The 24,942-nt window shown below is 41.1% G+C and overlaps 1 protein-coding gene across 1 annotated transcript; it reads right to left on the reverse strand.

The window, feature by feature from the left end:
* Positions 1-4,571: 4,571 nt before the first annotated feature.
* POPDC3 (popeye domain containing 3) lies at positions 4,572-24,014 on the reverse strand. The gene is made up of 4 exons (XM_029224062.1): positions 23,887-24,014; positions 7,074-7,810; positions 6,041-6,149; positions 4,572-5,038 (listed from the first exon to the last, which is right to left on the reverse strand). The coding sequence occupies exons 2-4, from the start codon at positions 7,556-7,558 to the stop codon at positions 4,757-4,759; spliced, it is 876 nt and encodes a 291-aa protein (XP_029079895.1). The 5' UTR covers positions 7,559-7,810; positions 23,887-24,014; the 3' UTR covers positions 4,572-4,756.
* Between the last annotated feature and the right edge of the window lie 928 nt (positions 24,015-24,942).

Consider the following 24,942-nt stretch of genomic DNA (forward strand, 5'->3'; position numbering starts at 1 on the left):
GTGAGATGACTAAGAGCTAAAGGAACTAATTTTCATTCTTGCCACATCTTTTCATTACTGTAAGATTTTTGATCTTGAAATAATACATAGTTTTATCAAATTAAACCTGTATTATAATAGATGCATATGATACTGATATTTGTTATTGATTATGTATGTGTGAACTTTTAGTAGAACGAAGAAAAATAGTGGAATTAGGCCCATTGATTTCTCAAATTTGTATAAAAACTGTCTTTTACTAAAAAATAATATTAATTTGGGAATACCATTTCTGAAGATTAATTTCTTCTGTAACCGTATGCAACATAATGGAATGTGGAACCTAGTTTGAAAGTGCAATCCAATGCCACATATATATTTACGCCCTTGGTCAAACCAGGGGACTCAAGTACATAATGTTGTATAATATATTGCTCTTATAGTAATACATACTCTCTGCCTAGTACTGTCTGTTTTTCTTATGGCTCTTGCCAGCTTAGTTGAGGGATTTCGCTTTGTAACTGCTCTGTCAGATCAATTGTGTCCTTCTGGTTCTGTGCAGTGTAACAGTATGACATCCAGAGCTTATTCAGATGAGCAGAGAGCAAATGAACTTCCTTCTGCTCCTCTGTTGAAGGGAAGAGAAATTTCTTCGACCTGTAAATGTTGAGAGCGTCGTACTATCCTTTACAGTAGATGAATCTCAGCACCGTGAGTTCCTAAGGGTGCAGAGTCCAGGGCGAATCACACTGGTCCCTTTTTATATTTGCACAAAGGTCGGATCAGGTTCAAAGGACTAGCTCCCCTCCACATCCTGCCCCGAGGGGATAGGAAGCTTCCAAACATCCAGGTGAAATAAAGGTGTGTAAGAGGAGCCTGCAGCCTCTGGGAACTGGCCTTGGTGACTGGGGTGGGAGTGTTTATGGGTTCATTTTAAGACAAAGCCCCTCCCTTTCCTCCTCAGGCTACTTCTCAGCTCTTCCTGACGGCGAAATTTAGGACAGAAAAATCACAAAGCGATCACCCCAATTCCTTCAAGTCATAGGGATCATTCTTGGCCAGCACCAGCTGCGTGGGCCTGCGACTTACACAGTCACAGAGAGCCCCAGGCTTACAAGAGCCCCATGCTTGGCATAAATGCTCTACTGTCTCGGTCTTGAAATTCTTAATACTCTGTGGACAAGGCGCTCCATTTATTTTTGCATATACAGATTTTGTATATGAAGCCACAAAGCATTTTTAACACAAGAAAACAACTGGTTCCTCATCTTACTGCTCTCTTACCACAGATAGATGAATCAAAGGAATTTAGGGCTGGAAACAATTAGGGTAAGATTAAATTGAGCCCAATTTTTAATAGAGATTAAATTTAAATGCACTGTGATATTGCACTTCTGGGGTACTCTTTCAGGATTATCAGTGCTTTCTTCTTTCCATCTGGGTTGATTAGAGTATTTTGAGATAGTAAAATGTGGTTTGCTAGACATTTCAAAGCAAACATACAGAGTAGATACATAGAGGTCACTACAGGGTTTTTTATTTTTATTTTGTTAAGTGAGAAAAGCTGGGTGCAACCAAGGTGTTGGATAGTAACCGATCTGTTAATACTGAGGGACGGTGCCAGGCCTACACAAAAGTGTGAAGATGGAGAGGTTTCACAGCATCTCTTAGCTTCTCTTTATCCTGTTATGTTTGTACTCCTTCCTCCTTATCCTAAAAATGGTTCGATTTCTGGAAAACTTGTATTTATATTCTTCTCCTCCCTCTGCCACATGATTTGAGCCAAAAGTCTATATCCCATTTCTGTCTGGCTTTGTTCTCAGTTGACTTTCATGGTTAGAAAGCTATCTGATAATTAAACCTTGTTGTATTGTTAGCCGGAAGTAACTTAAGGTATGACTGCTACTTGGGGTACTCTGTGTTTTGATATCTCATACCACACAAAGTCTTACAGATGCAAAGAAATGAATTTCTCCCAGAGTCATTGTGAAGCCACTGACAAGCCCGTGGGTGCTTTCTGAAGGCCTCCAATGGCACCAGGCAGACAGCCGCCATTGTGTCTGCTCGTAAGTGCTGCCCATGATGGCCATGTGTGGCTGCGAGACAGAAGAACCTCCTGACTATTCGTTTAGTTCATGCTGAGTTTGAATAGCTCAGTAGCTCGTCTAGACTAATGATTCAGACCTTGTCACACTGTCCCTCTTACGGCAGATGCTAACATACAAAGTAATGGACTTTACATAACCCCACCCCTTCTTCCCCATCCTCCTTGCTGACTCTGCTTCCTAGGCCACTGAGAAAATAGAAGTAATTATGAGAGAACTTTCACAAGCTCCCGTCACATCTCTCATTTGCCAGCAACTACACTCCCATATACTCTGCCTTCTCTCCCTAACTAATGATTGTCTATTGACCTTGAGTCATCTGCTCAAGGTCATCACTCCAGCAATTCACCCTTCCCTTCTGGATCATTCCCATCAGTATACAAATATGCTGGTATTTCTCTTATCTAAAAAAAAAAAAACACCCAGCAAAAACATCCTCTCTCTTGATCCCACTTCCTGCTCAGGCTACCAACCATATCTGTTTCCCTTCACATCAAAACTTGATAAACATACTTACACTTGCTCTTCCAGCATCTTGCCTCACATTTCCCCTCAACCTCCTTCAGTCGAGTTTTTGTCCCCAGTCACTCCACTAAAACCTCTCCTGTCAAGTTCACCAGTGACCTCCATGCTGCTCAACCCAATGGTTTATTCTCAGACTTCCCATCACCTGACTGTCAGCTACATTTGAAGCAGCTCATCGCTCGCTTCTTGAAATGCTTTCTTCCCTTGGCTTCCAGGACTGCACACTCGTGGTTTTTTTCCTACGTCACTAGCTGCTCTTTCTTGCACCCTCTGCTGACTCTTTCCCACCTCCCTGTCCTCTTAACAAGGGACTGTCCCAAGGAAAGGTCCTCGGGCCATTTTTTCTTTTGAATCTACATTCACTCCCTTGGCCATTTCAACTAGTCTCATCGCCTTAAATATCACCTATAGGTGAAATACCCCCAAATCTTTATCTCCAGCCCAGACCTTTCTCTTGAACTCTAGACTCCTCCAACTATTTCCTCTACTTCAGAGTTGAATAAGCATCTCACACTGAACCCTGATCTCCCCTTCCAGGTCCACTCCTGTCCCCATCTCCCCCAGTCTATTCTCAGCAGACTAGCCAACGTGATTCTATTAAAACGTAGGGCAGATTACATCACTCTTCTATTTAAAACTCTCCAATGGCTTCTGGTCATTCTCAGAATAAAAGTCAAAGTTCTTGTCATGCTTATTAGGCCCCCATATTACCTCTTTGCCCTCTCTCCCGTGTGCTCATTCGGCTCTAATCATGCCGGCCTCCCAGCCGCTCCTGCTTTTGCCTAAAGACCTCATTTGCTCTCCTTCGGCCCAGATGGCTCCTTCCCCAGATAGCTGCATGCATCGTTCCTTTGCTTCTTTCAGGCCTTTGCTCAAACATTACCTTTCTCTCTCGGGCCTTCCTTGACCACTGTTAAAATTGCAATGCCCCTTTCTAGCCACCTTCCCTGATTTAGCTTTCTCCATGGTACTCTCTCTTTCTACCTCTAGGTGTTTCTGATTTATTTTATTATCTGTCTCCCTCACCTCCAGAATGTGAGCTCTATGAGGGATAGGATTTCTGTTACCTGAAATATTCCCAGTGCCCAGGTCAGCATTTGGAGCCACAGTAGGTGCTCAGTATACACTTGTTAAATGTAGGATGCTATTATCTTTCTACCAAAGAACATGGCCTGCTATATCTTTCTACCAAAGAACATGGCCTGCACGTGAGCTTCAGAAAACCAGTTTTTTCCAGGTAGGGATCAGATCTGTCTCTTTACAAAGCTGAAGGAATGGCTGGAAGGCAGACACCCATGCTTGCGGCGTGCTTGCGGTGGGTGGAGCTTTCAGTAGGAGGCCCTCACTGTCTAGCCAAACCACCCCCTCTTGCCCTTTCAGCCGAACGTGGAAAATTGAGATGCTGTGCTACATTTTTACTATTTATTCACAAGTATTCTTTTTACTCAGTAATTAGTATGCAGCTTTATTTTTCATGAAATGCCTCTTTTAAAATATGTTATTGTAATGATTAGGACTATTACTGTAATGTACTGTAATCATTACTGTAATGATTAAGCCGATGAATTATTTGTAGCAATAAAATAGTCTTCAAGATTGGCATACTGTTACCTCTTGCATTTATTCTGCTTTCTAGTCATAGTAAATAACTTCACATTTAAAATGAGTGATTGCTGCCCACCACAATAACACATGTTGCTTCCATCAGAGGTTGTAGCAAAAAGTGTATTCTGGAAACACTGGTGTGGACAGTAGCTACCCACTCTCCTGCTGAGAGTACTTACTGGCTGCTTCTTGAGAAGCAACACCTAACTAACTCAGTGGGGCAAGGCAGAAGATTTGAATAAGTCTGAGGACATATTTGAGAACGCAAAATTTCATTCTCCCAGTGTTGATGCAGAAAAGGACAAACTGCCCATAGTTACTCACCGCCCCCCCCATATATTCCAATGAGAAATACAGAAAAAAAGCTTGTAAAATTTCTTCACAATGCACACATTGAGATGAATGAAACAGCTGGCAGTGGCATCTCGCCTCTGAGTTGGATTTATAAAAATATTAGTGAGCTCAATTTTCTGTATTTTGCTATTTCATTCGGGGAGTGATGAAGAGAGTCTTTTATCATTATAAAACTCCAGGCTTCGGTGTCATTTATCACAACGTCGTCTGGAATTCTGAAAATGTTCTGTCAGGGTTGATCTGGACATTTCAGGACTTGACATTTGATAGAAGTTGGGTAACCGAATATCGTAATGGTATCTTTTTCCTATATATACCCTGTCATTCAAGGCATAGAGTTTATCTGCAATGTCACTGCCAATTAAAATTGAAAACAGGCGGGAGATGTAACGATGCTGAGCCAAGAGCAAGTATAATTTCTTTCTCCTCCAGGACACATATCGACAATCAGTTTCTGCTGTGAGCGTTACCTAAACAAACATAAGACCACACATAATCAGAGATTAGGAAGCAAGAAACATTCTGCCATGTGGTTTTTTTTTTTGGCCCCAAATTTTAAATGAATTTCTCGTGCTGATTTTAACTTTAAAAAAGCCTACCAACCCACAATATATTGTTAAAATAGAAACTACAAAACTTATTACTATCTATGTAATTTATAACATGAATAATCACAGTGTTGTGCCCATCTCCAGTTTATCTGTTTTCTAAGTTTGGGTATCTAGATTTTGCATTTCAGTGAAGTGAGAGTTACTTGATATTAAAACATAATAAAGTTGGCTAATGTTAGAGAAATATTTCCAAGTCAATCCTGAAGACTGTAAACATTTAACCCTAATGCAGTTTCTGCAGTACCGAATAGAATTAACCTACTCTGCATGTGTATATGAATTTGTATTACAAAGACTCACACATGGATACACACACATGTATGTTACATGTATCAACCAGAGGAAGTATACCATAATAGACAGAACCTACTGAAAGGATTATCTTTCAAAACTACCCGATATGGCAGCAGACTAGTGACAGTAAGTTTAGCATTTTGTTGCTAGAAAACAACTGAAATTCATCAGTATTTTGAATTTTAAAAGTCACTTGTTTTGTCATAAGGGCAGATTTTTTGTTCTTGGTGTTTTTCTAAACTGTGACAGGTGGCAGTGTTTAGAGTCAAATATCAATTAATTATATTTGAATTCCCATATACTCAGTTAAGCAAAGAAAAATTTAAGAATATTTATCACAGACTCCTTTCTGTCATAGGTAATACCCAATCTTCTCCTTGTTGCCGGACCTATAAAGTGACATTAATCAGCAAGACTCAAGCAGAACTGGGAAGACATGCGTGATACTAAGTACATTCCAAAGTTAAATATAAATTATTCCTATGTCATCTGCTGCTCTGTTTGCTTGTTTGCCTGTTTTTAAACAGGAAGAGGCAGTGTTCACAGTGTGGCCTAGTTATTCTTTACCTGAAAAATGCCCTCCTCTGTGGGTTTCAGTGAGTCCCATTCAGGAGAATCCAGGAACTGGAAGGGGAAGATGTAATGCAGAAATTCGCCATCAACTGTCACTCTGATCCTACAAAGGACATCAGTTATGAGGGAAGGAGAAAGAGAGCACTAAGTTGGGGACGAGGATACGGAACAGTATTTCCGATCTCTTATGTTTCTTATGGCTTTTAAAATCTTTAAGGGCAAAATATTAAATTCATACATTACAATAAGTGACAAAAATCCCCTTTAAGATTTATGTACCGCTGTTCCTCCCATGGTTAGGATTCTGGAACAGTGGGTAAGATTCATCAGAAAATTCATCAAACTGTACATTGATGATATGCACCCATTTCTGTGTATATAATATCTTGCAATTAAAAGTTTCAATGCACTCAGTCAGATTTTAAATTAAGCAGAAGAACACTGAAGAACGTAAAGAAGTACCACTGGAAATACCTCTGTAAACTAAATATTTAACCTTTTAAAAAACACGAATAATCACGTTAGTATTTCTTCCTCCAAACTTCTGTTTTCAAATTTTATATATAGTGCACGTCCCCTTCTAGCAAGTGGGCAATTGCTAGAATTTACTGAAAAAAATGATCATTATAAAATTTAAGTGTTCTTTATTATTTAAAAGAATGCCCTAGCAGAATCTGTTCAAAATACTTTGCGTGCTAACATAAGTATTCTATGAATTTAAGCTGGCATCATCCTCTTGACTCTCATGATTAGCTTGGAAACAAGTAGCATATCCAGACAAACCAATTCATACATTTGATTTCTGTGAAGAAATATTAAGACTCTAAATTATAACCTGCTTCAAGTAAATAATACCCTGTACTCTAAATGCCTATGTCCATGACTCATGTGTCAAGGGCTTTCTCATGCCTCAGCGTGCTAAATGCGGCCCAGGACTATGCTGTGTTGAGATGGAAAATGCAGCAGAAAGAAACACAAGCTAGTAAGGAATAAAGAGGAAAGACATGCAAGCGTCAAGAGTACAAACCTTCCTGAAACAAGCAGGGAGAGTTTGTCAATGGAGGTTTTCCCCTGCATGGCATAACAGTGCTCCTTTTCCAAAGTAACCACTTCTGAGCTCATAGCAATAGTTCTGAAGTCAGGCAAAGAGGTCCCCAGAGGCTGGAAGAGGGAGCTGTACAACAGCTGAAATTCTCGCGCAAAGGTTATGCTGCGAACTTGATAGGCGATGTGAACAAACCGCATGAAGCAGATGACAAACAATATAAAATTCCAGGAAAATATGTCAGCTGCACAGACATCTACCCAAGCCCAGATAGCAGAACAGAGAAAACCCAACCCCAGCAAACTGAAGACGTAAAGGAGCCCGAAGAATCCACTGCCACCCATGAAACCTACTACAAATAAAATACTGGCAAGATGATAGATGGCTCCTTCGGCCTCTTGCTTCCAGATGGTGCAGACTGGGTGTTCGTCTATTAGGTTCTTCCATAAACTTGAATTTCTCTCCATGGCTGTACTACCGTCTGGTTCACTTCTCAGTTGATGTTAAATGATATCGAAGCAAGTAATTAAGTCCTTTGCTTTTCCATCATCAGTGTTTTGCTCAGTCTTCACAAAACAAGAGAAAGCCCGGACACTGGAGTTGGGGTGATTAAGGGTTTGGTGTGTATGGATCTTGAAAAACTAAGAATCCCATGCTAGCATCCTTAAGTTCATCTGGGCTCCTGATTTAGATCTAGCCCAGAAATATTTTGTGGTTTCCTGTGTGAGAAAAAAACAGAAAGGATTCTAATTAAACAAGGAGAATTGAGAAGTATATTCAGTGAGCCATCAGCATTACTTATTCAAGTTGACATCCTATTTTCTATGAAGTTAAAACGTTTTCAGCACAAATACTGAAAGTGTTAAATTTCTAGGATATATAAATGCATATTTCAGAGTTAGGCTTATTAATAATAATAAATTATTTACAGAAATTTTAGTATTTGTTACAACTAACTAACTACATATTTTTCAAGAAAGCTAATGAGTGCTATAATCAGCTGGTCCCTAGAAGAGTAATTCAGTATACCGCAGAATCTCTTGGGACAGTGACTAAATATGCAGCTTCATAGACTGCTTCTGGATATACTGAGTCAGAATCTCTGAGGGTGGAGCCTAAGTGTTGGTATTTTGAACAAGCTCCCCACATGATTTTGATGCATCGATCCGTGGCCTTCCATGGCCCACCCTTTTAGAGATACTGTTTGACAATATGTTATTCACTCTTTATGGGTGAAGAATTCGAAGCTCAGAAAGGCCAAGTAATTTATCCAAGGCCACACAGTGGTTGGTGGCAGAGCAGAACTTCAGGACTTGAGCCTGTATGCTAAATCCAATCATGTGGTCTCCCATGAGAGATATTTTAAATTAGGCATTGTAAGGAGCCCTAATAAATCAATAAACATAAGAAACACACAGTTAGGAGTCAGAGTTTAAGGGCACATAGTAGACTGTGAAAATGTTTAATTAATTAGATCTAAATTATTTGAGAAATAAAAATTCAGTTCTCTTTCACTGTATTAGAGGCTATTTCAGGTTAAAGGTTGCATCCATATAACTAAATAAATAATAGTAAAATTCCTGCTACTTACACATTTATTTACCAGATGGTCAAAAATGTTAGCGACTTGTTCCTCTGCACATATATTCTCTACCCTTTCAGCCATATGGTATAAATGCTAATATGTGATCTGACTCAGGAGAGATTTAACCATGATGACAGAGCTGTAGGATATGTATCATTTATCACCAGGTTTCTTAACAATAAATGGTTTCAGTGTGAGGCATTCATTAGATTGACTTTTTTGAAACCAAAACAACATTCAAGAACCTTGAACTTGTGTGCTATATTTAGTGTTTTTATCTTGAGATGGATTTTTCCAGAATACCTGTTAATAAAATATCAGATATCATAGATCTTGTCTCATAGAAAAAAAGTACACAAACAGAGGTGAAAATGACTTAGCTGAAGTGAAAAAAGGAATAGTGTTGCTACCAACAGAACTAGAAATGAAAATAAAGAAGCTGCTGCTGAAGTTCCTGGTTTTCCATCTTGGACAGTGATTCTCTTCTCAGCAAGTAATGACATTAAGAACATCACCAGGGCTTCCCTGGTGGCGCAGTGGTTGAGAGTCCGCCTGCCGATGCAGGGGACACGGGTTCGTGCCCCGGTCCGGGAAGATCCCACATGCCGCAGAGCGGCTGGGCCCGTGAGCCATGGCCGCTGAGCCTGCGCGTCCGGAGCCTGTGCTCCGCAACGGGAGAGGCCACAAGTGTGAGAGGCCCGCATACCGCCAAAAAAAAAAAAGAGCATCACCAGGTGAATCATGAAAAAAAGAAACAACAACACAGACCTATAACTTACAACCATATTGTTATTTCTACTTATGCTGCTTTCAAATACATATTACACAGTCTGCATCCCTCTAATGATCACTCCACACATCTCTCTGTGAGAGATGAGATTCAAGGCAGACTGGCATGCTGAATATGTTTCATTTCTCCTCTTTAAACAAAACACAAAATTATATATTACTGCACATTCAAAACAAAGAAACGTTTTTAAAAAATACAATGAGTAGTGACAACTGTGAAACGCAGACTGCAAATGTCAGTCCCCCTGCTGTTTAACTTTTAAAACTTGGGTATTTTAAATTAATCAGTTCCTTAAGATGCCAGGCACAGCCATGAAGCCAATATTAAAAAGCACCACCAGTAGAGCTCTGAACTTGGGTTTGAACTTCCTGAAAAATTTATAATCCTCAACAAATTGTTAAAATGATGCTAACAGGGAGAGGCCATGTAAAATGTTTGTGGCAATTCAGAAGGGAGCTTATGGGAATCTTGTCCCCTTAAACTCTTGACTTGGGGGATATACTGGGCCACCTACATTCCTGGAGTGTGACCCATTATGATTATATGAGGAACCGTGTTTCCGGCCCTTCCCAGTCGGCTTCTGTTTCAGTAAGCTGCTCCCAAGCCATCTTCCTATCCTTGACACCGTCTCACTCAACAGGGAGTGCTGACTTGCCCTGATTAAATTACTCCACACCCAGCCTTTCTCTGCTTGGTGTGTTTTTATTCAGTCACCAAAACAGATGTACTTTATTAGAAGAGGAAGAACTGACAGGGGCAGGTGATGAGCCTGAGTGCTCCTCTGACATGTGCCAGCAGCACTATATGAATGCCGTACATGGTTCATCAACCAGCTGGCTGCTTGAAAAGCCTGTAGGCCTTAAGTCATGTTTTTGGGTAAATAAATGCTGAAACGCCAAAGGAGCACAATGGATTTCTTAAGCAATAAAGTGGGTGTTCCCTGCAAAAGAAGGTAACACATGGGGATACAAGTGACGGAGACAAAATAAAGGGCAAATAAACAAAATATTTCCAAGTTTGCTCTTTAAATTGTAAGACCCTGAGTTCTAGGGAATAAGGAAATGTAAAGGCAGGCACGAAGACGCTCAGTGAAATGTGATCTAAACTGGGTGGCAAACTGATGAAGATCAGCTCAGGAATGGCAGTTATCGGTTCAGAACGTGGCCATTTATTACCTCGCTGCATCACACTTACTGCCGTGAGGGAGGCAGTATCTCAGGCATCACGCTCAGCCTACAGATGAGCAAGGGGGGGCACCGGACAGGTTAGGTAACTTGCTTCAGGGAAAGGAGGCAGTAAGTCACAGGGTGGAAGTTCCAGTCCTCCACTCAGCTTCATGCCCTCCCCAGCAGGCAATGTGTCTTTCAAGGTTGTGAATCTGATGTAATGTGTTGGGAGACCGGTGGGATATTCTGCCAGGACAGCTTGGCAATAAAATAATAATCCCAACAGTGGATATTTGAGACCTGCTATATCTGCTTGTACTGCTCAATCCATAATGCTTAGAATACTGCCAGGGACACAGACATAGAAAGGCACTCATGAAGTAATCTGCTGTATTATTATTCAACATTGACTCACTTCCTCTTCTAGATTCCAGAGCTCTTAAGGGGCAGAGACAAATGTTTTTGTACTTCTGACCCTTGGCACTCAGTGAATGTGGATTGAAAACACTGGTATAGAGGTACAAGCCCACTCTGCCTTTTCCATTCCCACTCTCTATCCAATTCAACCCATGTTCTAACATCTTCTGTCACGTAAGGGAACAGAAGTGGAGGAGACCTTGACTGAGGGATTGGGACATCACTCATTTAAGATGTCTGGCACAACTCCAAATTCATAGGGGAATCCTTCTGTCTTTTTAGAACGTTCAGTTCCTTAAGAGCAGTTGAATTCCTGATCTGATTAAAACAACTCTAGTAGCATGTGGTATTGTGTTAGTTTGGGTTGCTAGGCAACGAAGAAGATCAAAATCCCATGAATATTCTACTCATTAATTGGAATCATATCCCAACTTTGGTGTGTGTTCCATATAGGAAATAATCATGAACTTAAAGCTAGTTTTTGCCCCCCAATATATATGATCATGCCCTAATCGCTGGAAGCTGTGAATGTAATCTTATTTGGAAAAAAGGTCTTTGTAGATATAACTAAGTTAAGGATCTCCGGATGAGAAGACCATCCTAGATTACTCGGATGGGCCAAATCCAATGGCAATTGTTCTTATAAGAGACACACAGAGGATGCAGATAGAAGAGGAGGATAGAAGAGGAGGAAGCAATGTGACCACAGAGGCAGAGACTGGAGTGATGCAGCCATAAATCAAGGAATGCTGACAGCCACCAGAAACTGGAAGAGGCAAGGAACAGAATCTCCCTTAGAGCTTCTGGAAGGAGTACACCTACCAATACCATGATTTCAGACTTCTGGCCTCCAGAACTACGAGAGAATAAATTTATGTTGTTTTGAAAAAAAAAAAAGCTAGTTTTCTCTGCTTTTTTTTTTTTTTTGCAGTACACGGGCCTCTCACTGCTGTGGCCTCTCCCGTTGCGGAGCACAGGCTCCGGACGCACAGGCTCAGCGGCCATGGCTCACAGGCCCATCCGCTCCGCGGCATGTGGGATCCTCCCGGACCGGGGCACAAACCCATGTCCCCTGCATCGGCAGGCGGACTTTCAACCACTGCGCCACCAGGGAAGCCCTCTCTGCTTATCTTTAAGGAGCTGCACTTATTCAGCAACTATGTGCCAGACATATTTGAAGAATTATCTCATTTAACCTGCACAACCCCATGAGGAAAGTACTATTATCTCCATCTCACAGATGAGAAAACTCAGGGAAGGCAAATAATCTGTTCAAGGTTACCACACTACTCATATTGGAACTAAGATTCCATCCAGGTCTGCCTGACTCTGAAACTCACAGTTTAAACTGCATCATTCTGCTTCCACAGTACCAGGATTTAGAAAATGTAGGCTTTAGTTTTCTCCCTGCTATGTAGATGAACCTAGACATATTTATTCATCAGTAAAGCAGAGGTAATATCACCTATTCTGTCCACTTTAAAGGGTGCTGGAAGATTCAGATGAGAAAATCTTTATTAAAAATTCTTAGCAAATTTTTAAATAACATAGAAATGCCATTGCTGTATTTGTTGCTTGTATGTTATAGAGCTGAGCCATTTGGAGAATATAGTTTTCAAAAGTTTTCTTTCCCTCAGAGGATTACAGTTGAAGACGAGCCATCCTTATACTGTAAATTCTAAATTTACTCATTTCTGCAGGAGTGATCTCTATCATTCTCCCCTATCTTGTGTCCTGGCCACCTACTGCTGGCAGGTATAGACCCAGAACCAACCCATCCTTAAGTCTTCACTTTCCAGTGGCCAAGAAGCCAGTCTCTGGAAGCCAACAACAATCTTGTTCCTTAGATTAGTGTTTAGTGCTTCCCAGCAGGTGTGCCCAGATCACTTCCATCAGAATCACCTGGCCACAGCCAACATCATCTTCAATGGTGAAAAACTGAAACCATTTCCACTAAGATCAAGACAAGGTTGCCTACTCTTACCACTATTATTCAACATAGTTTTGGAAGTTTTAGCCACAGCAATCACAGAAGAAAAAGAAATAAAAGGAATCCAAATCGGAAAAGAAGAAGTACAGCTGTCACTGTTTGCAGATGACATGATACTATACATACAGAATCCTAAAGATGCTACCAGAAAACTACCAGAGCTAATCAACGAATTTGGTAAAGTAGCAGGATACAAAATTAATGCACAGAAATCTCTTGCATTCCTATGCACTAATGATGAAAAATCTGAAAGTGAAATTAAGAAAACACTCCCATTTACCACTACAACAAACAGAATAAAATACCTAGGAATTAACCTACCTAAGGAGACAAAAGACCTGTATGCAGAAAATTATAAGACACTGATGAAAGAAATCAAAGATGATACAAGTAGATGGAGAGATATACCATGTTCTTGGATTGGAAGAATCAACATTGTGAAAACGACTATACTACCCAAAGCAATCTACAGATTCAACGCAATCCCTATCAAACTACCACTGGCATTTTTAACAGAACTAGAACAAAAAATTTCACAATTTGTATGGAAACACAAAAGACCCCGAATAGCCAAAGCAATCTTGAGAAAGAAAAACGGAGCTGGAGGAATCAGGCTCCCTGACTTCAGACTATACTACAAAGCTACAGTAATCAAGACAGTATGGTACTGGCACAAAAACAGAAATATAGATCAATGGTATAGGATAGAAAGCCCAGAGATAAACCCACACACATATGGTCAACTTATCTTTGATAAAGGAGGCAAGAATATAGAGTGGAGAAAAGACAGCCTCTTCAATAAGTGGTGCTGGGAAAACTGGACAGCTACATGTAAAAGAATGAAATTAGAACACTCCCTAACAACATACACAAAAATAAACTCAAAATGGATTAAAGACCTAAATGTAAGGCCAGACACTATCAAACTCTTAGAGGAAAACATAGGCAGAACACTCTATGACATAAATCACAGCAAGATCCTTTTTGACCCACCTCCTAGAGAAATGGAAATAACAACAAAAATAAATAAATGGGACCTAATGAAACTTAAAAGCTTTTGCACATCAAAGGAAACCATAAACAAGACGAAAAGACAACCCTCAGAATGGGAGAAAATATTTGCAAATGAAGCAACTGACAAAGGATTAATCTCCAAAATCTACAAGCAGCTCATGCAGCTCAATATCTAAAAAACAAACAACCCAATTCAAAAATGGGCAGAAGACCTAAATAGACATTTCTCCACAGAACATATACAGATTGCCAACAAACACATGAAAGACTGCTCAACATCATTAATCATTAGAGAAATGCAAATCAAAACTACAATGCGATATCATCTCACACTGGTCAGAATGGCCATCATCAAAAAATCTACAAAAAATAAATGCTGGAGAGGTTGTGGAGAAAAGGGAACTCTCATACACTGTTGATGGGAATGTAAATTGATACAGCCACTATGGAGAACATTATGGAGGTTCCTTAAAAAACTAAAAATAGAACTACCATATGACCCAGCAATCCCACTACTGGGCATATACCCTGAGAAAACCATAATTCAAAAAGAGACAATAGCCAGGATATGGAAGCTACCTAAGTGTTCATTGACAGATGAATGGATAAAGAAGATGTGGCACATATATACAATGGAATATCACTCAGCCATAAAAAGAAAAGAAATTGAGTTATTTGTAGTGAGGTGGATGGACCTAGAGTCTGTCATACAGAGTGAAGTAAGTCAGAAAGAGAAAAATAAATACCGTATGCTAACACATATATATGGAATCTAAAAAAAAAAAAAAAAAAGGTCATGAATAACCTAGGGACAGTACAGGAATAAAGACGCAGACCCAGTAGAGAATGGACTTGAGGACATGGGGAAGGGGAAGGGTAATCTGGGACAACGTGAGAGAGTGGCATGACTTACATACACTACCAAATGTAAAATAGATAGCTAGTGGGAATCAGCCGCATAGCACAGGGAGATCAGCTCGGTGCTTTGTGACCACCTAGAGGGGTGGGATAGGGAGGGTGGGAGGGAGACGCAAGAGGGAAGAGATATGGGGATATATGTATATGTATAGTTGATTCACTTTGTTATACAGCAGAAACTCACACCATTGTAAAGCAATTATACTCCAATAAAAACGTTAAAAAAATTTTAAAAAAACTTTATAATCTTAAAAAAAAAAAAAAAAAGAATCACCTCGGTGGCTTGTTAAAATGCTCCTTCCCTGGCCCCACCCCAGAACTACTGAGCCAGGAAGGGACCCAGAAAGATGCATTTGTGATAGGCTCCCAGTTGATTCTTATGCACACTAAAGTTTGAGAGCCATTATTTTATCTTGTTCCTGAAGGATCTTTGAATTATCCTTGCTTGCAGAGCCTCAGCTGTGTCCATTCCTGGCTGACCACTGGCTGTCCTCCCATGCTGGTTACTCCATGTAATGTTCCCTGATCCCTAGTTGTCTGTCCACGGCTGTAGTGCTGGTGTCCGTGCACCATTCTGCTATCTAGTCTGTCCAGTTGGCATTACAACTTAAGAGAAGAGTCCTAGTCTTAGCTGTGCCCCTAAACAGCGTGTGATTTTAAGCTTCCCAGACCTGTTTCCTCATTGATAAAATGAAAGAGTTGGACAAATAATGTACGGTTCCTTTTAGCTCTAAAATAACACAACTCTCCATGATATGAAATAGAACATTATTCCTAGCATAGGTCAAAATGTAGAGCTGAGGGGCAGAACTGAATTATGACTGCAGATCTTAACACCAGGTTTATGACTGGGGCCCAACTCTAGAGATTGTTTAATTATTTAAGAACTGTGGTAGGGCCCAGGCACTGGAATTTTTTCACAAATTTCCCAGGGATTTTGTTATGCAACCAGGGTTACAAACTTTTAGGGGGATAGGGTTGAGAGACACCAGAACATTCTGTAGAGTAAAGGGTCTGAATTTTAATCCTTATTATTTTTTAAAAATTTATTTTATTTATGGCTGTGTTGGGTCTTTGTTGCTGCGCACAGGCTTTCTCTAGTTGCGGTGAGCGAGGGCCACTCTTCGTTGCGGTGCACAGGCTTCTCACTGCAGTGGCTTCTTTTGTTGTGGAGCACGGGCTCCAGAGCGCAGGCTTAGTAGTCATGGCACAAGGGCTTAGTTGCTCTGCGGCATGTGGGATCTTCCCAGACCAGGGCTTGAACCCGTGTCCCCTGCATTGGCAGGCAGATTCTTAACCACTGAGCCACCAGGGAAGCCCTAATGCTTCTTTTTAAAGGGCTGGAAAGGCCCATTTTCTCCTGTGTCTTCATTTCCATGCTTTGCTCAGGTCAGGAGGCGTTTTTCTTCCTCACCACTCATCTCCAAGGGGGCTCAAGGTTTATGGATATTCTGCAGCAGCCTTTCCTTAACATGGTGGCTGAAGTGCACCTTCTAGGTGCTGAGTTTTTATGGCCTTTATTATCGGTCTACATGGCTTCCACTATATATTATATTGCCCATTATATATATTTTCCTTTTTAAAGTGTCATAATTTGCTTATTCTCTCAGTTGGGGTATATATTTAAGTATTTTTTATATAGCAGTGATAACAATGCTCAGGGAGAAAAGCAGTGTGTAGAATAGTTTTGGAACAAGCAGGTTAATAAGCCAGGAAGTCCAAGTGAGATTTGATCAATACCTGAATCAATGGCTTAGGTGTTGGACTAAAAAGAAAGGAAAGCATATATTAGACCATGAGGAAGAAATGAAAGGAAGATGTGTCTCTACTGAGACAGAGGAACAGAAAAAGGATGAAGATACTTTCATCTTCCTTTCATCCTTTTCTTTCCCGAAGCTCGGAAAGAAATCAGAGGAAAGGGGGACTCATTTTGAGTCATGTTTAACCTGATGCAGTTGGTCTAGCAACAGAGTTCACAACAGAAGATAAGGGGCAGGATGGAGGGGTATGTAACAGTTGTCTTGTAATAACACAGGACAATCCTGAGTAAGGACTGGAGCTGGCAAGACTATCTAGAAAGTGAGTACAAAGAGAAATGAGAGTTGAAATTAAATGCCCATGATCAGAGGCCTTAGAATTCTAGGGGTGTGCTGGCTACTGCAGGAGCCAGGAGCCACCTGTGGCTGTCGAGCCCCTGAAATATGGCTGGTCTGAAGTAAGATGTGCTGTGCACAAGGGATTGCGAAGACTTAGTACACAGATAAGGAATAAGTCGTGAATAATTTTTATATTGGTTACATGTTGAAATGATAATGTTTTGGAAATACTGGGTTAAATAAAACATGTTATTAAAGCTGATTTCACCCATTTCTTCTTATTTTTTCATGTTGCTACTAGAAAATTTTAAATTACATATGTGGCTTGCATGATATTTCTCTTGGACAGTGCTGGTCTAGAGCCTCTCAAGCAATAAAAGAGAGGAAATGAAAAGACTTGACGTGATGCTGTGCAAACAGTGCATATGTATAGCATATAAATGTATAAATATGGAAGAATTATCTAAGATTAAGAGCAAAGAGTTGATATCAATGTAAATGATATTGGCTACAATATTCATATGCTACAGTCAGATGTTATCCAAGGCATAGATGTGTCACCATCTGGTTTCTGCCTAAAAAGATGGCCAGCCCCACTACAGCTCTTGGCCTCTTTATCCTACGAAGGAAGGCACTACTTTTTCCTTTTCCCTTAGGAGAATTCTACTTTTCTAAGCAATTATATTACATGGTCTTGTTTTATCATTTCATCTTCTGATGATACCTCATGGTATACACTGGAAATCTCAGACAGACAATCTTATAAATTTTATGCTGGAGATTGGATTGTGGCCTTCTGGATTCCAGAAGGTCCACACCAGCCTTTGTTTGCACATAATGCCTAAGTCTCTTCATGTACCACTAGGCTTCTAGGCTGGAGTATGCCTTTGACTCTTCATACCATGCGCACAGGCTACGAAGGGCTTCTCTGATTCTCTTGTCTCAGCTAAGGTCACATTTGATTATCTTCAGCCATGTTTGCTTTCTCACTTTATCACATACGGTGGTAGGGAGAATTCTAAGCTTCCTGCCCTGCTTGTGTGCACGCCCTATAATCCCCTTCCCTTGAGTCTGGGCAAAACCTGTGAATGGCATGGGACAGATGCTCCCTTGATTAGTTAATATTATATGGCCAATGGTGCTGGAGTAGTCACCGCTGTGATTATGTTAAGTTATATAAGACTCCACTGTAGGACTCGAGAGGGATTGGAAATTAGACAAACATATTCTTACTGGCCTAGAAAAAAGCAGACACCATGCTGTGACATGCCTATGGGGGCCACAAGGCAAGGAACTGCAGGCAGTATCTGTGAGCTGAAAGAAGTACCCAACCAACAGATACCAGGATAATGGGGACCTCAGTCCTACAACCACAAGGAGCTGAATTCTGCCAGCACCCTAAGAAGCTTGGAAGAGGACCCTGGACTCCAAATGAGGGGTGCAGTGTGGCTGACACCTGGATTGCAAGCTTGTGAGGCCCTGAGCTGAGGATCCAGTTTAGCTGTGCCTGTGGACTTCTGACTCATAAAAAGTGTGAGATAATAAATTTATGTTGTTTTAAGCCACTAAGTTTGTGGTAATTTGTTACAAAGCAATAGAAAATGAATACACACACAGTATACACCAATACTAACTATACATGAGGCTTTTCATTAATCTAATAATCTACATTCTATGATGGACTTGGAATATAGGTCTGTGGAGCAGAAGACACTCAATCCTTGCTAGATTTAAATTAGGAAAATCAGGTGGTAACAGGTCTTCAGTCATATCTGGAAAACAAGAGGGCAGCAACGAAGACCCAACGCAGCCAAAAAAAGAGAAAAAAAAGAAATTACAATTTTTGGAGCAACAGAAGGATAGGTTGAGCCCTATGTTGAATCACGCAGTGCCCTATAATTCTTAATTTGAAGACACAGCAGTAAACCTCTCCTTCTCAAGCTCATCATTTGATTGCTTTAAACAAACAACCCCCATACTCTGCTTCAAGTTCTTCTGACTTCTCCATGTCCTGGAAATGGTTAAAGGCACAAGCAGGAAGCCATTCACTTTTGATCACCTGCTATCATGTCAAGCAGTAAGTTCACCTAAGATTCCTGATGAAAGATGCAAGAGAAGCTGGAATCATGAATGCATTAACAGTCTTTTGATATGAATCCAAGGTAGACACCTTCACTTACCTCTCCTCCAAGTGTCCTATATGCAGCAAATGAACTCACTTTTTCTATGTTTATTTACTTCAGGTTCTCATTTTCCTTCCTGGCAAACACACCTGTTAAGTTCATGTGTGCTAGCTAATTGGCTATAATCTTTCCTTTGTCATTTTTTCGGGCTTAATGAGCACGTGGATCACACACCAGGGTCAACGATGTTTGAAACCACCAAACCAGCCACTACTGGTGCTATCAGGAGCACTTCTGCAGGGAATGACCATTTCAAGTGTTCGTATATAGACAGGAGCTTTCTCTTTGGCTGTGAGAAAGATTGTTCACTGGTCCTCCATCCACGTGCTGAACGATCTTTCCATTTCTTTGATTTCTTTCAGCCTCGTTGTTATTGACTTTGTAGTACTTGAGCTTATTCCAGCCATAGATGTTTCTTTTTTGTGCATTTCCTGTCATGATCTGCAATGTGGATTATTCCCTTATTCCTGCTGCTCAGGAAATACTACATATTCTCTTGATTCTTTCAAAATATTTGATTATCTCAAGCTTCTCTTCAATATTGAAGCTTTCATTTTGCATGCACTATTTTTCTTTTTTGAATCAAGATGCTTAAACATTCTTGGGATGTTGAATGAGTGTGTTTTTATGTAGAAAAATTCCTAAGTGCAAAAGAATAGCAAAACACAATCTTGCAGGATACCACATGGTGAACCAAGGTAGCTGGTAGACGTTGAGGTCTCTGTGTGTTGGCATTTTGTGTATTCCTACAGGGCTCAGTTAGCTGGTTGCAGTTTACTGTGTTCACCTGGTGTTTCTGGCTGAGTAAATCATGTATAAGCAAGTGCAAAATTTGTGTTATGCTCAAATTGTTCCCTAATATTTCAATTGCATTGGAATGACGCTGGTTTTCAAAACAAGCATTATAGTATAATTGACTGCATCATGAACTTTCAAATGGCCGGGAAAATATTACTAATTAACATACGCAGTAATTCAATAAATTCCTGCCCTCATGGGGCTTGCATTTTAGTGAAATTCAAATGTTGACATAATTAAAACCCAGCTTCAAATTATGAGATCTAAAATCATCTAATAGTACATCTTATATGCAAAAAACTTACGCTACTTAAAACTCATTTAAAGTCAGTTGTTGCATATTGAATTTTAAAATAAATGCTACATTTTAAAAGACAGTCTAAAGTCTTGAAAATCAAAATGCAAACAAACTTGCTTTTTAGAACTTCCATCAAAGACCAAAAGCAAACAGACAAATAAACCCCCAAACATTATATGTGTCATTGGAGTACCACATTACACAGTAATGTGTCTGTATCCTTCTAGTTGTATAAATGCAAAGAAAGACATATGGAATGATCTTCACTTAATCTTAAGGGTGGTTATTCTTGTATGGTGGGACACTACTTTTTTCTTTGCACATATCTGTATTGTTTGCTTACTTTAGTTTTTATCTATTTATTTTTTTGCTTGCGTTGGGCCTTCATTGCTGCGCGAGGGCTTTCTCTAGTTGTGGTGAGCAGCGTGGCCTATTCTTCCTTGCAGTGCATGGGCTTCTCATTGCGGTGGCTTCTCGTTGCAGAGCACGGGCTCTGGGTGTGCAGGCTTCAGTAGTTGTGGCACGCAGACTCTAGGGCACAGGGCTTCAGTAGTTGAAGCACGTGGGCTCAGTAGTTGTGGCTTGTGGGCTCTAGAGTGCAGGCTTAGTAGTTGTGGTGCATGGGCTTAGTTGCTCCGCAGCATGTGGGATCTTCCTGGACGAGGGATCGAACCCATGTCCCCTGCACTGGCAGGTGGATTCTTAACCACTGCACCACCAGAGAAGTACCTGCTTCCTTTATAATAATCTTACAAAACCAAAAGGTGGTTTTATATTAATTCGAGAATTTTTAAATACAAAAATTTCAGAGAATAAAAATCCATGAATCCAACAACCAGAATTAACAAATATCATGTAATAGTTTTGGATCCTTTTAAAATAAAAAAAATTTTCACAAAAAATTGAAGATCACCACAGATTGCTCTCCAGTATCATTCCCCACCCATCCATTCACTCTATATAATTGTATTTTTCTTTCCTGTCCATATAGAATAATTTTTAAAATTCCAATTAAAAATGAAATGCTAGATTAGAAATATATCTTATAAGGTGGGTTTTTTTTCAGATTCACTCTTAAATTTTTGTTCTGATGAATAATTTTAAACATATTCCAAAACAGAGAAAATAATATATAATGAATTCCTATATACCCATTACCAAGATTCAACAATTGTCAAGATTTTGCCACATGGAGTTTCTGAAATCAAAAGCAAAAAATTGTGACCTACTGTTCAACCTACAGTTTGTTCAGTCAATAAACAAACACCTACTAAGGAAGACAGGGAGAACTAAGATGAGCTGTGCTCTTATTATGTGCCAGACACTGGCTCTTGCCTATGCTGACCCACTTAGGAGTCACAACAACTCTGCAACCCAAATAGTATTATCAGCATTGTTCAGAATGGAAAATGAGGCTCAGAGAGATGAAAGTTCTATAGGCTCAGCTGCTATAGACCATTTTCTAGACCATAAATCCCTCCTCCTCTGCCAATTTCAGAGTGCGTGTGTGACAGTCACTAGAGGTTATTCTGCTGAAAAGCACAAAATGAGAAGATCTCACTTTGGGTCTGTATGAATTGATCCCTGAATTCTCTGGGCTGGAGGAGGATCCAGCATTGTTACAGGAACTTTAAGTCAGCAACTTTTGGTTATTTATTTAATTTATAAAATAACCAGTTGTAAATTTCACTTTAAGACATTTTTGTCTAACTACTTAGATAAAAGAGAGAAGTATTTTCCCCTTTTCTTTAAAAAAAAATCACATTAATGACTCAATATACTCTTGTAAATTCTTACTTATTCTCTATAGCTCATAATCCCAGCTGACCAACACCCATAATTACAAAAAGAGATTTCAATCGCAATTTGCAGGCTTGCAAATCTATCCTGGATATTTTCCAAAACTGTTTCAAAACTTCTTGCCTGTCATGTCACTATGTGTTGTTATGCTCACATACTACAGCAAATGCTTCATAACCATTCTTGATCTTTCCTGGGGACTGTTTAAAAATAAGCAGACGTGAATGCTCCAGTGTGTCAACCCTATTAGTCAGTCTTGTGATAAGAAGCATGGGATTTGGGCTTCCCATGACACATTTTTATTTAATAACATAGAATATCACCATTTAGAAACCCAGGATGCACAATGATTCAGCTATTTTGAGAGACTGATGAGATTAAAGAAACTCAATTATCAAATGTCTCCCAGTTTATATGTATAAAATTTTAGAACAGATAACATCTTACTCTAGATTTCACTTAATATTTGTATCCCAAACTCTTCAAAAGACAAACCCAGTCTCCCAGAGAAGGAAAGAGGCTTAAAGATCATCTGGGATCAGCCAGACCTCTTCATTTTGCAAATGTGGAAGGAGATCCAATTTTTGTATTGTTTATATTTTGTTTCAGGTAGTTCTTGTTTGGTTTTCTCTTGCCATAAAGAACAATGCCAAGTTCCTGTACTGTCACACCAGGGATATGTTCATGCAACAGTCCTTGGTATTAAAAATGACAGAAAAGAAAATAGCCACCAAACTTTAGTATGAACAGAGACCAATAATTTTTTTAAGGCTGCCATAAAACTCAATTGCAGTGTGCAAGCTTGCAAATTGAAAATAACCACAAAAGTTGGAGTGAAACGTCAGGAAGGAAGGCTGTCACATTCTAGAAGTTTAGAAAATCAAATTCGGTTATGTAGAAAAGTGGGTTTCTAATTCTACCTTTCCATTTATTTACATATAGAACTTTTTGCAAAATATCTCCTGACTAAAACAATTTTTTTTTTGGCCATAGTCCTATTACTGTATTTGATTCTGTGCCTTTAATCTTTTCTTAAAATACAGACCCTCAAAATGTATCATACCTCTGTAACCGACCTTGGTGAGGAGGTAATTTAGTGGTTTTCAAACGTCTTTTTCTTTCCTTCCTTCCCTTTTTTTTTTCAGGGGCATTCCCCAAATAGAGTAAACAGGTCAGCGTGACCTTGGATGAGGTCGCTTTCTCGGTCCCCAACTCAGCGTGAAACCCTGCCCCTAGTCAGACCCTTTGCAGAAGGAAACTTCCCGCCGCTGCCCGACTTCCCCAAGGCCAACCTAAAGATATCAGGGCCCCCAGAAGCAGCTTTTCTCCCTCGAAAATCCGGCCTTTTGGGGGGACTCCAAGGTGCCCGGGGCAAGAGTGGGACCAACAGCAGAGGTGGGAGGAAGATTCACCTCTATGCGCGGACGAGCCGAGCGCCCAGGGCCCGCGCGCCGACCCGCAGCAGCGATCCCCCCACGCCCGCCAAGCTCGAGCGGCGGCGCGCGGACCCGGGGCTAGCCGCTGGCTCGAGCGGGGCTGGAGCCCGGCGGCGGAGCGGCGCGCGCAGTAGCACCGGCGGCGAAGCACCGGCGCTGCCGGGGGTCTGCGGCGAGCGGCCCCCACGCGGGGGCGGGGCCAGCACAGAGGCCTCGCCCGGCGAGCGGCCCCGGCGTTGACAGGTGTGAGGGTGCGGACGGGGGCGGGAGAGTGGCGGCCGAGGCGCCCCAGCTCCCTCCTTACCTGGCCTTCCCAGGCCCTGCGCTGAGCTCCGGCCTCGCGCCCGGAGAAGTTTCCCAGCCGAGCGCGCCGGGCCCTGGCAGCCGGCGCGAAGCCCCCGGCGCCCGGCTCGCGCTCTCCTGGCCGACCACGGGCAGGCGCCCGCATCCGCGCCCGGGCGCTCGGTGACCGCAGCCCGGCTCCGGAGCGGCGCGGCGGTGCAGGCGGGGACTGGTCACGGGCGCGCGCCCCGGGGGCAGCGGGGGTGGCGGCGGCCGCGGGCGCGCGGGGCCCGGGCAGCCCCAGCCTCCTGCGAGTCGCCGGACTGCTGATCAACTTAGCGATCGCGGCGGACCAAAGTTTGCGAAGATGGGTTTCCCGAAGTGAACACCAATCACAGTTATAAAATGAACCTTGTATTATTCGCTGTTATCCTAGGCAGTGAGACATGGGGTTGACTCCTGGGATGGAAAGCAACTGTACGTCTGCCCTCTCAGTACCTCACACCCAACCCCACCGCCCCGCACTGTAAACAAAAAGTGGTGAAATTACCTGAGAGGGGATGGGAATATTTGGGTGTATAGGACAGAGAATGTTTAATATCTTGATTCAAATCAATGAACGTCTGAATAAAGAAAATGTATAAAGAGCATGGACGATCATAGAAGGAAAAAAAATTAAACACAGATGATAAAAAATTTCAAATCAGTGATGAGCCAGTGCATGCAACTTAAGGCAAAAATCAAATGCATCTTTTCCTCCTATGAAGTTAGTGAAGTTTTCTTTGGTCAAACCCTATGGTGGTTGGTGAGGGAACAGTGAAATACAACTTACTCAAGGGTTTCCATCTCCTCCCCTCTCTCAGCACCCTCATTCGTGTTATATAACTGTGTTGGTGACAGTGATTCCGGGAACAAAATATTTACTGAGTAATCAGTGTCTCTTTTGGTCTCCAGAATAACAGTTAAAGTAATATAAATGGTAAAATTAACTTCCTTTAATTGTTACTGGGACTGAGGGACAAAAATTAACCATGTTCCTACAGCCCGTATGCGGCTAGAAGCCGCTTGTCTTCCAGGC

Source organism: Monodon monoceros, unplaced genomic scaffold (assembly GCF_005190385.1).
Source record: "Monodon monoceros isolate NGI ecotype Baffin Bay Population unplaced genomic scaffold, NGI_Narwhal_1 Super_Scaffold_15, whole genome shotgun sequence".
NCBI classification, from domain to species: Eukaryota; Metazoa; Chordata; class Mammalia; order Artiodactyla; family Monodontidae; genus Monodon; species Monodon monoceros.